Genomic DNA, 12,406 nt, shown 5'->3' with positions numbered 1-12,406 from the left:
CAGCATAAACCTTACTGTTCGTATAAACAGTTTAGGCACACTAAGCCGCTCTTACCAGTTCTGAGAATGGTAGGACCTTTCCTGAAATCCAAGTTAGCACATTCCAGCAAGGACCAACCTTGTAAGCAGGCCTTTCAAAGGATAGCTTCCAAGTCTGTTAACTGTTTTATATATGTTGATGCCTTTCAGGTGTATAACTTAGCCTGACCCCTTCCCTGAACTGTAGACTTACTTGTCCAGGCACTTAACATTTTTACCTGAATGACTTAACATACCCAAAACAGAACTTTTAAGTGCCCCTAACCCCTAAACCTACTTCTCCCTGAGTTACTGAGTTTTCTTCATCTCACCATTCACCTAATTGCACAGATCAGAAATCCTAGAATCTTCTCTCTTTCTCCACTTTCTGAAATACCACAATCCAATCTGTCAGCTGATTATATTAAAAGTATATCCAGGATACAACCATTTTTTATCACCTCTATCACAATCACCTTAGTGCAAAGACTAACTACTGTAATGGTATCCGTTTTGGTCACCTTGCTTTCATTCTCGCCTGTCTACAGTCTGTTCTCTATGTAGAATCTAAAACATAAGTTGGATAATGCCATTTCTCTGCTTAAAATCCTTCAGTGGCTTCAAAGGCACATCTATAATAAAATCCAGAGTCTTTACCATTGCCTAAAAGGCTTTGCATGATATAACTGCTGGTTCTCTCTTCCACCCTAGAATATAGGCTCCCCAAAGACAGCATCTTAGTTTCTTTAATGTCTAGAACAGTGCCTGGTACCTACTACGCTCCCAGTAAGTATTTGATGAATCATGAATCAACCAAGTGGGCCAAAATTTCTGGCCACTCTAATGCAAACAGGTAGCTAGATTGTTTTTTCACTGTGCTGGCATCTTGCGTACTGTCAGGTATCTGGTTAATATTACTTAAAAGATGTTAAGTAATTGCTGTTACCACAATTATTTAATATTTAAATCATATTGCCTGTAGTAGTTAACAAACTATTTTCATGAACATTTTCTTAATCCTAAAATTTCTACTTTTAAGATTGATTTAGTATGGCTGTTTTTTTTTTTTCAGTTTTCTAAGTTTAGAAACTGATAGTTTTTTTCAAATGGTTTGTTTAAATCTGCACTTATTTTTTGGCTCATTACCTCCTAGATTCAAGTATAGCATATGGAGTGAAACTGTTTCTAATGGGATAAGTGTCAGACTTATCCCCAGAACTGAGTTCAAAATGAGAATTCCATATTTAAAGTTATGAGAATTAAATTATTTTTCTTATTATCATGTCCCCCTCACATTGCTTTGAAATTTGATGACCTAGGGATGTATGTTTATAAGAAAATGGATGATTTTCCTAATAAGTAATGCTTTCCTACCTGAAACTTTTCCTAAAGGACTCTAAAACTTTAGCAGCAAAGGAAAAAGAAGTTAAAAAGATAGCAGATGGACTGAGTGCCCTTCAGGAAGCAAGTAAGAAGGACGCCGAAGCTCTGGCTGCTGCACAGCAGCACTTCAATGCTGTGTCTGCTGGCCTGTCCAGTAATGAAGACGGAGCAGAAGCCACTCTTGCTGGCCAGATGATGGCCTGTAAAAACGACATGAGTAAAGCTGAGACAGAGGCCAAGCAGGTAGGGATGGACATTAAGCTCTGTATGATTGCATTTGTTTTCAGAAGCTGCTTCCCATCATTTGCTGGCAATTGTTTTATGCCACCGTTGAAAATAATCAGTTCAACATGAAGGAACTTGTTTACTTTATTCTTCAGTGTACCTCAAAGAGCAAAATTCACATATGTCAGTTGCTAAATATTGATGATGTTAGTTTACCAGGATGCTATAAAACATAAAACACCTTCATGGGTTAACAGTTTTTAAAAGCAGTAAATACTTCGTTCTGTATGCAATGTGTGGATAATTGGAGTTTAGTCAATTTATTCTCATCTTTTTGACTTTGTTTGCTTTTATTGACATCGTAAAGTTGGAGTCTTAAGCTCTAACAGGAAAGAAAAACTTTCTCTTCTTTTCTATGCCTAGTTCTTGAAATCTTATTTTTGAAACTTTGTGATGCCTTCCTAGGAAGAGTTCCTCCTCCTCATTTGCCCAAGTTCCAGTGTCTCCCTACTCTCCCTTCATAATCTTTTGTGGTGTCTGATCTGTTATGGTAGTTTTCAAATTTGCTTAGGTTGTAGTGCAGCCAAAAATGCTGTGAACACAAGAGTTTTGTTGCAGGGGAAAAAAACTGTGTGTGTATATATATACATATATGCACATGCACACACACACCCTTACACATTTTTTTTTTCTTTTTGATAGACTCAGCTTTAAAAATGTGCACACACAAAGGTGCTTGTGTTTGTTTTTTAATCCTATTCAAGTTTTTCTGTTCATATGTATTTGCTACTTTTTCACTCAGATGATGATCACCAAAAAGTGTAAGAAATCAATAGTAGAAAATCATGAAAGTTTTGTTTTTCTATTACATTTTATGAGAACTAGGAAAAAAAAAAAAAAGCGTCCTAATTTTCAGTTTTAGAGGGAAGATACCCTGATCTAAGTCTTGTATTATTCATGGTTTTAAAAAGAAGCAGTGCTCAATTATATAAACTTCAAACACTGGAAGTTTCAGTAATCCTAGTATTTAAATTTCTCTGTCAGTTTAGCTTCTCTTTCTTGCACAACAGAGCCCTGGTGGCACAGTAGTTAAGAACTTGGCTGCTGACCAAAAAAAGGTCTGCAGTTTGAATCCACCAGCTACTCCTTGGAAACCCTATGAGCCAGTTCTATTCTGTCCTGTAGGGTCGCTGTGAGTCAGAATCGACTCAGTGGCAACTGGTTTGGTTTTTTGGTTTTCCTGTATAGTATTATTTCTCATTGCTCAGTGTACCTTCTCCACCATTGTCAAATAACTCTCTAAAGTATATACAAGTATATGTACCCAAGTAGAAAAGAAGGGAATTGGGGTTGTGATTTCCAACTTTTCATCCTATGTTTAATTTAACCAGTTAGTAACAGTTATTTTTTTTAATAATTTTTATTGTACTTTAAGTGAAAGTTTACAGATCAAGTCAGTCTCTCACACAAAAACCCATATACACCTTGCTAACAGTTATTTTTTAATATAATGTTTGAACTCTATTAATGAGATATTTTATAAATATTAGAAATATGGGCTTTAATTTGATTATTTTTAATGATTTGTTTTAAACCTATATTAGTTTATATTCTGAGTAGTATTTTAAGAAGGAAATCCTAGGAAATGATCTGTTGAAATACTAATCCGGGAGATGAAACAGTTACATTTTCAAGGCTGATGTCTCTTAATTAAATCAATCTGAATCTGTGGCCGTTTAATCGCTAATACTGTTTTATAGTTTGCTGTATTTTCTATTGCAGGCTCAGATGAAGTTGAAACATGCCCAACAAGAATTAAAGGCCAAACAGGCTGAAGTTAAAAAGATGGATGGTGGTTACAGGAAAGATCAAGAAGCTTTAGAGGCTGTGAAGAAACTTAAGGAAAAACTTGAAACTGAAATGAAAAAGCTAAATTATGAAGGTTTGCCTTTAAAGATAGGATATCACATCATTAGGAATTGATGATTCTTGATAGAAATTAAACAAGTAGGAAAAAAGTTAACTCTGTTAATGGGTATTAGTATAAGAAGTGTTTATAAATACATTTAAAAAATGTTATTACAGAATAGTCCTTTGAATTTTTGAGAACTCTATACTGAGAATTTCCTGCTTAAATCATTCTGAAGTGCACTGGAAAACTCAAAAATGTCATTTGTATATTTTAACATTAATAGGCATTCATTTGTATATCATTTCTTGGAATGAAAATTGTGTTATTTGTTGGAATCTATTTGACATATGATAGAAACTTGAATGTTAAACATTTTTATTTCGTACTTACCAGAAATTTGTATTTGCTCCTATGAATGCTTTGAAAATAGTTTATTAATATTTTCCTTAAAACATAATAATGTAAGTTCCTAAAACTTAGTTTCAACTTTTTATTTATTGTTCAGAAAGCAGGGAAGAAAGTCTTTTGGAAAGGCGTAGGCAGCTGTCTCGTGATATTAGTAGATTGAAAGAAACATATGAAGCTCTCTTGGCCAGATTTCCCAATCTTCAATTTGCATACAAGTAAGAGTTTTTGTTTTTGAATAATATTTCATTGTGTTTTCAGTGAAGGTTTACACAGCAGTTTAGGTTCCCATTCAACAATTTCTATACACAAGCTGTTAAGTAACACTTGTTACATTCATCACAGTGTGTGAACATTGTCATTATTTCTGTGCTGGTGGTTTCGTTACAATTAAGAGATTTAAACATTGAATTTTAACATAGTAATAACCAATGCATTTTTTTTTTTTTTTAAATTTGGAGTCCCCGGGTGACACAGTTAATGTGGTTGGCTGCTAACTAAAAGGTTGGAAGTTCAGGTCCGCCCATAGGCTCCTCTGCAGAAAGGCCTGACATCTACTTCCGAAAAATCAGCCATTAAAAACCCTGTGGAGCATGGTTCTCACGTGGGGCCACTGTGAGTCACAGTTGACTCGGTGGCAACTGGTTTTTTTTTTAAAGCTAGGAGACAATTTGTAAAAATTTGTTAACATCAAAATTTTTGCTTGAAAATTTTCCTTAATTGGTATTTTTCTTTAAACATTTTGATAAATGTTGGGAGGGGAAACTTGTGAAAAATGGCTTCTCATGCCATTCGTTTTAAATTAAGACCAAAATGAGGGGTATTTAAACTTAGTTCAAAGTTTCTTTAAATTTATTGTCATTAATGTTAATATCTGTATGTACATTTTACAAATTTGTTTTTCTCGTGGTTTTTTAACAGAACAATTACAGTAATCATATATATTATAAATATTAGAACATGAAAGTTGTTTTATTATATACATATTCTATACTTAAAGTTCTTTTGATTGGTTTAAAAATACATAGGTGACCATTCAGCTGAAGCATTTTTACATTTTCATTTAGTTGAAGCTATATATATATGAAAAAAAAAAATTTTTTTTTTTTTTTTATATACACGTTAAAGCTGTAACTTTTTCGGTTTGCTAATCAAGGATTAATTTTTGTCAACTTTTCTGTTTTAGGGATCCAGAGAAGAACTGGAATAGAAATTGTGTAAAAGGACTTGTAGCTTCTCTGATTAGTGTCAGAGATACTTCTGCAACCACAGCTTTAGAATTGGTGGCCGGGGAACGACTGTACAATGTTGTAGTAGACACAGAGGTAAGTTGATTTTAATTAAAGACAATTTAAAATTGCTCTTTAGCTTGAAAAATTATGTGCTGCTAGAGAATTAAATACTTCCTTGATGTTTTAAGTTTCTCCTAAGATCACTTACCTTTTCCAGGTAAAACTGTTCAGTCAGTAAGTTTTTGATAACTGTATTCCAGAGGAAGTCTCATGTTGACTCAGGAACCCAGAATGTGTATTATTAATCCTAGAAGTTTGATGGTTCATTGATCGTGCATTCTTAAATTAGAACTATTTCCATTTGAATGTTTTCCATTATCTTCAATAAATTTTTTTTTTTAAATTTTAAATGTATAATGTTTTAGGTTACTGGTAAAAAGCTACTAGAAAAGGGGGAATTGAAACGTCGATACACTATAATTCCACTCAATAAAATTTCAGCCAGATGTATTGCTCCAGAAACCCTGAAAGTCGCCCAGAATCTTGTAAGTCTTATTTGTATGTTTAATCTTTTTTTTTTTTTAATTAGAGGACATTAATGAGAACTTCTGGGAACATCACACAATTTTTAATTAGGTTATGATTTGTAAAAAAAAAAAAAATGAAGAAATAGGATTTGTTTTCGTGTGTTTAGATGGCAAGAGAATAGAAATCTATCAGACTGGAACTCCTCTGGTGCTTCAAAGTGTAGTAGTAAAATGTTTAAGCCTTAGGTCAAGTCACATGCCTGTCAGTTGAGAGTAAATACAAAATTTGTCATTTTTAAGTTAGTAGTTAGAATCGAGCTTATGGACAAATATCCAAAATCCTTCAGTAGTTTTCATGTCAGGCACACTTAAACTGCCCACAGTGACAGTCATTGTGATGATATTACAGAGAGGTTCTTCCCTATTAGAGTTTGGCTAGATTGCCGTCCAACATATGGGCATGTATAGCAGGTGACCAGGTACCCATTCAGCCATTGAGTTGGAGCACACGTGGTCATGCCTATGAGTAAGAATACAGATGAGTGCAGGAAGTGCATTTGAAATGTTACCATGGTTGTGTAGTACTAGGTAAAAACATGACAGTAATTATAACATTCAGCAGAGATTTCAGTTTGTTTTTGAGTAGGCAGTCCAAGTGCGTGAGTTATAAAGACAGTTCTACAAAATCTAGATGTACATTTGTAATTAATAACTGCCTATATAGTAAGGCAACATAACGTTATACTTATAGCCTAAAATAGTAAAAGTGGATATAGAATGTCTTCTCTGAAATTGAGAAGCCGTCAATGAGAATGACTCCATTATATAGTTATGTTGATACGTATACTATCGGGGGAAAGAGAGTGAATGCAGAGTAGTTGAAAAGTAGTGTTTTTGTTTGGTACTTGATGTACTTTGAAACAATTACTTTGAGTCTAAAAAGCTTAGAAAGTTACTTCAGCCTTAGGTCAAGCCTCAGTATTAGAAATAAATTGAGATTTCAAGCAACAGCAAAAGTACTTCCACTCATTGCCCTTTGCCAGACCTGTTCAATGGCAGCTTCTGTGTCAAAGGACAATGCTGAACATCTGTTACTTAGAGCTGTCTTTGCTGTGATTTCCGCTTTTACTAGTGAGCCCCGTAAGGGATGTTTAGTTGCTCAAAAAATGGGCATGGTTAGACACTATAAACAAAGGCTGAGGAAAAGAGGCAGGTAGCTCAAAGTAAAGGACTGAGGGATGTTTTTTATCTTTTTTTTTTTTTCTTATTTTTTCAATTATTGGTTGTGCTTTTATTTCTGTAAATGGCAAGTGGCTATGCTAGCATCTTTAAATGAAAAACTATTCACTGTGGAACAACCAAATTACTAATAATTGAAACAAAACATTTTATATAATTGTGTTGATCCAGAAATTGCTGTACTTGAATTAAGAAAGTTGTGTTTAAACAAGTTCATTTTGGATTTAGAAACTTGATATTGGCTCCTGCTTGGTAGAAACTCTCACACTGCCAGGTACTTTAGCTAAATATTTTACTTCACAAACAGATCTTTCAGTGTTTAAATCTGTATATTTTTTCCCAAAAACTTTTAAGTTTTTCATACCTTTTTTGAAAGTTTAAAAAGAATTGTAGTACTAGGTAAGTAATACTTAAATTTCTATTTAGCAGTTCTTACTGGAATGTAAAATAATAATTTGAAAGGAAAAGAAGAAGTACATACTATGGCATATCTGTTGTTTTTTCCACAGGTTGGCCCTAACAATGTTCATGTGGCTCTTTCCCTGGTTGAATACAAACCAGAACTTCAGAAAGCCATGGAATTTGTTTTTGGAACAACATTTGTTTGTGACAATATGGATAATGCCAAAAAAGTGGCCTTCGATAAAAGGATAATGACTAGAACTGTAACTCTAGGGGGTGATGTATTTGATCCCCATGGGACATTGAGTGGAGGTAAGTTTTATATTATTTTGTACTCACAGTTCTGTGTGGTAAAATATGCGATTTTTTTTTTTTTAAATAGGGCATATTGCGGTTGAAATGCATTAACACGGCTGTATTCCTAGCTTTTTGGTTAGAAGCAGAACCAGAATCTAGGTTTTGTGAATCACAGCCTAATTGTTTTTATAGTAGACCATATTATATTTACAGTACTTAAAAACCAAATTTTTAAAGCCTTTGTGTAAATCTGAGAATTGAGTTTAGCTTTTGAATATGCTTGTAATAATACTGAGAAATAATACAATGATTTAGCCCTCAAAGAGCTCAGAGCCCATCTCAAGCAAGTCCATTCCCGTTTGTTTATTCTCTTTTTACCTTATCAGGATATTCAAGTCACTGAGAAACAAAGTCTTTTTATTAAGTAAATTTTTAGCCTAACTACTCACTTCTCCTTCAGGAACCATTAACTTCTAATTTGTATACATTCCATTGCTGTTACTGTTCCTGTCAGAAGTAAAACAAAAATTAAATCTATCCTTGAGATGATGTCTCAAGAAACGAATTCTTAGATAATGACCATATTCTTCTTCTTTTAATATTTGCCACGCTGAGACTCTAGATACGTGTTAAGTGATAATATGATAACACTGAATAGTACTTAGTTTACACCAGGCAGTATTCTAAGATTATGCTATCCAATATTCTAGCCACTGCCCATGTGTGGCTCTTTACATTTAAAATAATTAAAATTAAATAAAAATTAAAAAATAATTTCTTCAGTGCACTGGCCATATTTCCGGTGCTTAATAACCACAAATGGTTAGTAACTGGGTAATGCATATATAGAATATTATCATTCTATGAAGCCCTGTTCTAGAGCCTTTACATAATTTACTCATTTAATCCTTATAACAGCTCTATGAGGTAGGCATATTACTATTTTCCTCAATATACAGTTACATAAACTAAGGTATACTATGGTTAAATAACTTGCTAGGAAGTGGACAAGCTCTGAATTTAAATTCAGGCAGTCTTGTTTGAGTTTATGCTCTTAATCAGTGTGTTTTATACTGCCTCTTAAGATATCAAATGACTTGATATCTTTCTAGATCAAGGAAACAATAGATGAATGAATTCCATGAGCAAGTATCAAGTTTCCCAGTATATAATAAGATTACTAGTATCTAGAATTAGAAGATAAGAAGAGACCAAATATTTTTAAATACCTGAATAGAAGAAACTTTCTAGATTTAATTGACTTGGATGCTGTTGAAGTTTTTACTTCAGGGATAGCAAATATGTAACCCCGTATCATATTAACCCAGCACTCATAATAGCATTGCTAATTGACCTCTGCACTGTTCTACCAAACCTACACAGAGTTTCCTTACCAACATAGTACCACAGGCTACCACTGCCAGATGATTATAGTTGTTTGTAAAATGAAACCGATTTACTCTCTTTGCTTTCTGTATCAGAGCTTAGGCCTCCAAATCTCAGTAACCTACAAGTGTATTCTATAACTGCTAGTCAGTTACCTCTGCTCCACATTATTCTCATTCTGTGACCCAGGTTGAAGATGAAATGCCTGTCTTGACTGTGTGTTTCTCATGGCAACCAAAAAACCAAACCCATTGTCATCATGTCAATTCTGATTCATAGTGACCCTATAGGGCAAAATAGAACTGTCCCATGGAGTTTCCAAGGAGCGGCTGGTGGGTTTGAACTGCAGATCTTTTGTTTAGCAGCCGTAGCTCTTAACCACTATGCCACCAGGGCTCCTCCTCAAGGCGAAGGGAAAGCAAATGGTCAATCATGTACTGCCTCTTAAAGCTTTATTTTCAGAAGAAATGCATTTCACATTTCATTGGCCAGGCCAAGTCACATGACCAAGTCTGATGTTACTGGAGAGGAAAATGAACCTGGGAGGCATGGACCCAGTAAGCAGGGAAATGAATACTTTGAATAAAAAATCATCCACATCTGCTTAGAAGTATTTCTTATCAGTTGTGTCATAAATTCTAAATGATGGGATGAATTCTGTAGTTCCGTAAGTTAATTGTAAAAGATTTTGCTGTTGAATATTTCAAGTATAGTTACCTTAGACAAATATTTTTATTGCTTGCTAAGTATGTAATAGTTTTAATACCCAAGGTCTGTTTCAACTTCCCTCTATCAGGTGCTCGATCCCAGGCAGCTTCTATTTTAACCAAATTTCAGGAACTCAAAGGTATTCAAGATGAACTGAAAATAAAGGAGCGTGAGCTACAGGCTCTAGAAGAGGAATTAGCAGGTCTTAAAAACGTTGCTGAAAAGTAAGAAGTCTGCTGGATTAAACCATATTTTTGTTGTTGTTGTCAATGATTTACATGGTAGAAAATAAAATTTACTTTTATTTAAAGAAATAAAACTTCTAATTAAAAAGAAAATCCTTGGTTTTATTTAAAATATTTAAATGAATTATGAGTTGATAACCTTTTTGTCAGTTATTTTTCTGTTTTTTGTGGTTATAAAAGTATTATCTGTTTTTTATAAGGAAGTACAGAAATCTAACTAAACAAAAATAGTAATGAAAAGATTCAGCCAGATATTCCATTGCCCCCCCCCCCCCCACCAGCTGAGATATGTACTGTTAAGAATTTGCTAAGATTGGTGGGGACTACCCTTAGATATTCTGGAGTCTGAGTTCTTGATTTGGAATAATATGATGCAATATAGCATTGGTGATTAGGTATCTGCATTAAGTTTAACAGCATTATGACTGTCCTTCAGATAATTGAAGGTCACCAAAAGAGGGGGTAAATTCATGTCAGAAAAATCACTGTTAAAATATTTTAACATTCGTCTATGCCAGGAAATTTGGAAGATAGTTCCTGGCCAGCCAACTGGAAGAGATGTGTATTTCTACCCATTCCAAAGAAAGGTGATCCAACAGAATGCAGGAATTACCGAACAATATCATTAATATCACACACAAGTAAAATTTTTCTGAAGGTCAGTGAAAGGTGGTTGTAGCAGAACATCAATAGGGAACTGCCAGAAATTCAAGCCAGATTTAGAAGAGGACATGGAAAAAGGAATTTCATTGCTAATGTCAGATGGATCCTGGCTAAAAGCAGAGAATACCATAAAGATGTTTACCTGTGTTTTATTGACTGTGCAAGGCATTGGACTTTGTAGATCATAACAAATTATGGATAACATTGCAAAGAATGGGAATTCCAGATCACTTAATTGTGCTCATGAGGAACCTGTACTTAGACCAAGTGGCTGTCATTCTAACTGGACAAGGGGATACTGTGTGGTTTAAAGTCAGGAAAGGTGTGCACCAGGGTTGTATTCTTTCACCGTACCTATTCAATCTGTATGCTGAGCAAATATTTGAGAAGCTGGACTATATGAAGAAGAACTCAGCGTCGGGATTGGAGGAAGACTCATTAACAGCCTGCATTATACAGATGACACAACCTTGCCTGCTGAAAGTGAAGAGGATTTGAAGCACTTACTGATGTGAAGGTCAAAGATTATAACCTTCAGTATAGATTACACTTGAACATAAAAACAAAAATCTTCACAACTGGACCAATAAGCAGCGTTGTGATAAATGGAGAAAATACTGAAGTTGTCAAAGATTTCATTTCACTTGGATCCACAATCACCACCCACGGAAGCAGCAGTCAAGAAATTTGGTATTGGGCAAATCTGCTGCAAAAGATGTCTAAATTTTTAAAAATCAAAGATGTCACTTGAAGGACTAAGGTGTGCCTGACCCATGCCATGGGGTTTTCTGCTGCCTCATATGCATGTGAAAGCTGGACAGTAAGTAAGGAAGACTGAAAAAGAATTGATGCCTTTGAATTATGATGTTGGTGGAGAATATTGAATATACCATGGACTGCCAGAAGAACAAACAAACCTGTTTTTGAAGAAGTACAGCCAGGATGCTCATTAGGAGTGAGCATGGCAAGACTTCATCTCACATATTTTGGACATGTTGTCAGAAGGGACCAGTTCCTGGAGAAAGACATCATTCTTGGTAGAGTAGAGGGTCAGTGAAAAAGAGGAAGACCTTCAATGAGATACACTGACACAGTAGCTGCAGCAATGGCGTGAACCATAGCATTGATCATGAAGATGGCACAGGACTGGGCAGTGTTTCATTCTCTTGTACATAGGGTTGCTATGAGTCAGAACTGACTTGACACCACCAAACAACAACATGCGAACGTTCCAGCATTTTTTCTCTTTGTGTATAATATAGGTATATGCAAATTTTTCATTTACTCAAAGTTGGGGTTGTGCTATTTAATGTAACTTTTTTTTTCTCTGTGTTAGTCACTCAGTAAATATTGAATGCCTCCCATGTGCCAAGTGCTCTTTTAGAGCTGTGGATACAGCAATGTATCGAACAGATAAATATCTTTGCCTTTATCAAATTTTCACATAGTTGAGGAAATAGGTAATGAAAAAGATAAGTTGATGAAACATGTTTTGTTAGATAGTGCTAAGAAATAAAACAATGATGGGGTATGAGCTGTGGTAAAGAGGTTTTGAAATTTTAGATTGGTGGCCAAAGAAATCCTCCCTGAGATTGACTGTTGAGTGGACACCTGAGAGATGTGTGTGAAATAAGTATAGAGTTATACAAGAGAAGAAATCTCACTTTCTTTAAAAACTTCGGAAGTATCTATGTTACAAACTTATAAAGAACATCATTTAAGAGTTTAATGAAACCTGTCTGTTGAAAGATTACTTTTAGCATT

At 34.6% G+C, this 12,406-nt stretch overlaps 1 protein-coding gene across 3 annotated transcripts in view; it reads left to right on the top strand.

The window, feature by feature from the left end:
* Positions 1 to 12,406, top strand: part of SMC2 (structural maintenance of chromosomes 2) — a 65,299-nt gene that overhangs the window by 27,027 nt on the left and 25,866 nt on the right. For all 3 annotated transcript variants that reach the window (XM_003407826.4, XM_010587792.3, XM_023545083.2), the window contains exons 10-16: positions 1,411 to 1,644; positions 3,409 to 3,568; positions 4,044 to 4,161; positions 5,130 to 5,268; positions 5,601 to 5,720; positions 7,451 to 7,655; positions 9,823 to 9,958. In XM_003407826.4, coding sequence (XP_003407874.3) covers positions 1,411 to 1,644; positions 3,409 to 3,568; positions 4,044 to 4,161; positions 5,130 to 5,268; positions 5,601 to 5,720; positions 7,451 to 7,655; positions 9,823 to 9,958 — 1,112 coding nt within the window. The remainder of the gene's footprint in view (positions 1 to 1,410; positions 1,645 to 3,408; positions 3,569 to 4,043; positions 4,162 to 5,129; positions 5,269 to 5,600; positions 5,721 to 7,450; positions 7,656 to 9,822; positions 9,959 to 12,406) is intronic.

The sequence above is a fragment of the Loxodonta africana genome, chromosome 9 (assembly GCF_030014295.1).
Source record: "Loxodonta africana isolate mLoxAfr1 chromosome 9, mLoxAfr1.hap2, whole genome shotgun sequence".
Lineage (NCBI taxonomy): Eukaryota > Metazoa > Chordata > Mammalia > Proboscidea > Elephantidae > Loxodonta > Loxodonta africana.
Note: the sequence above shows the minus strand (reverse complement) of the source record. Positions and strands in the feature narration are given on the sequence as shown.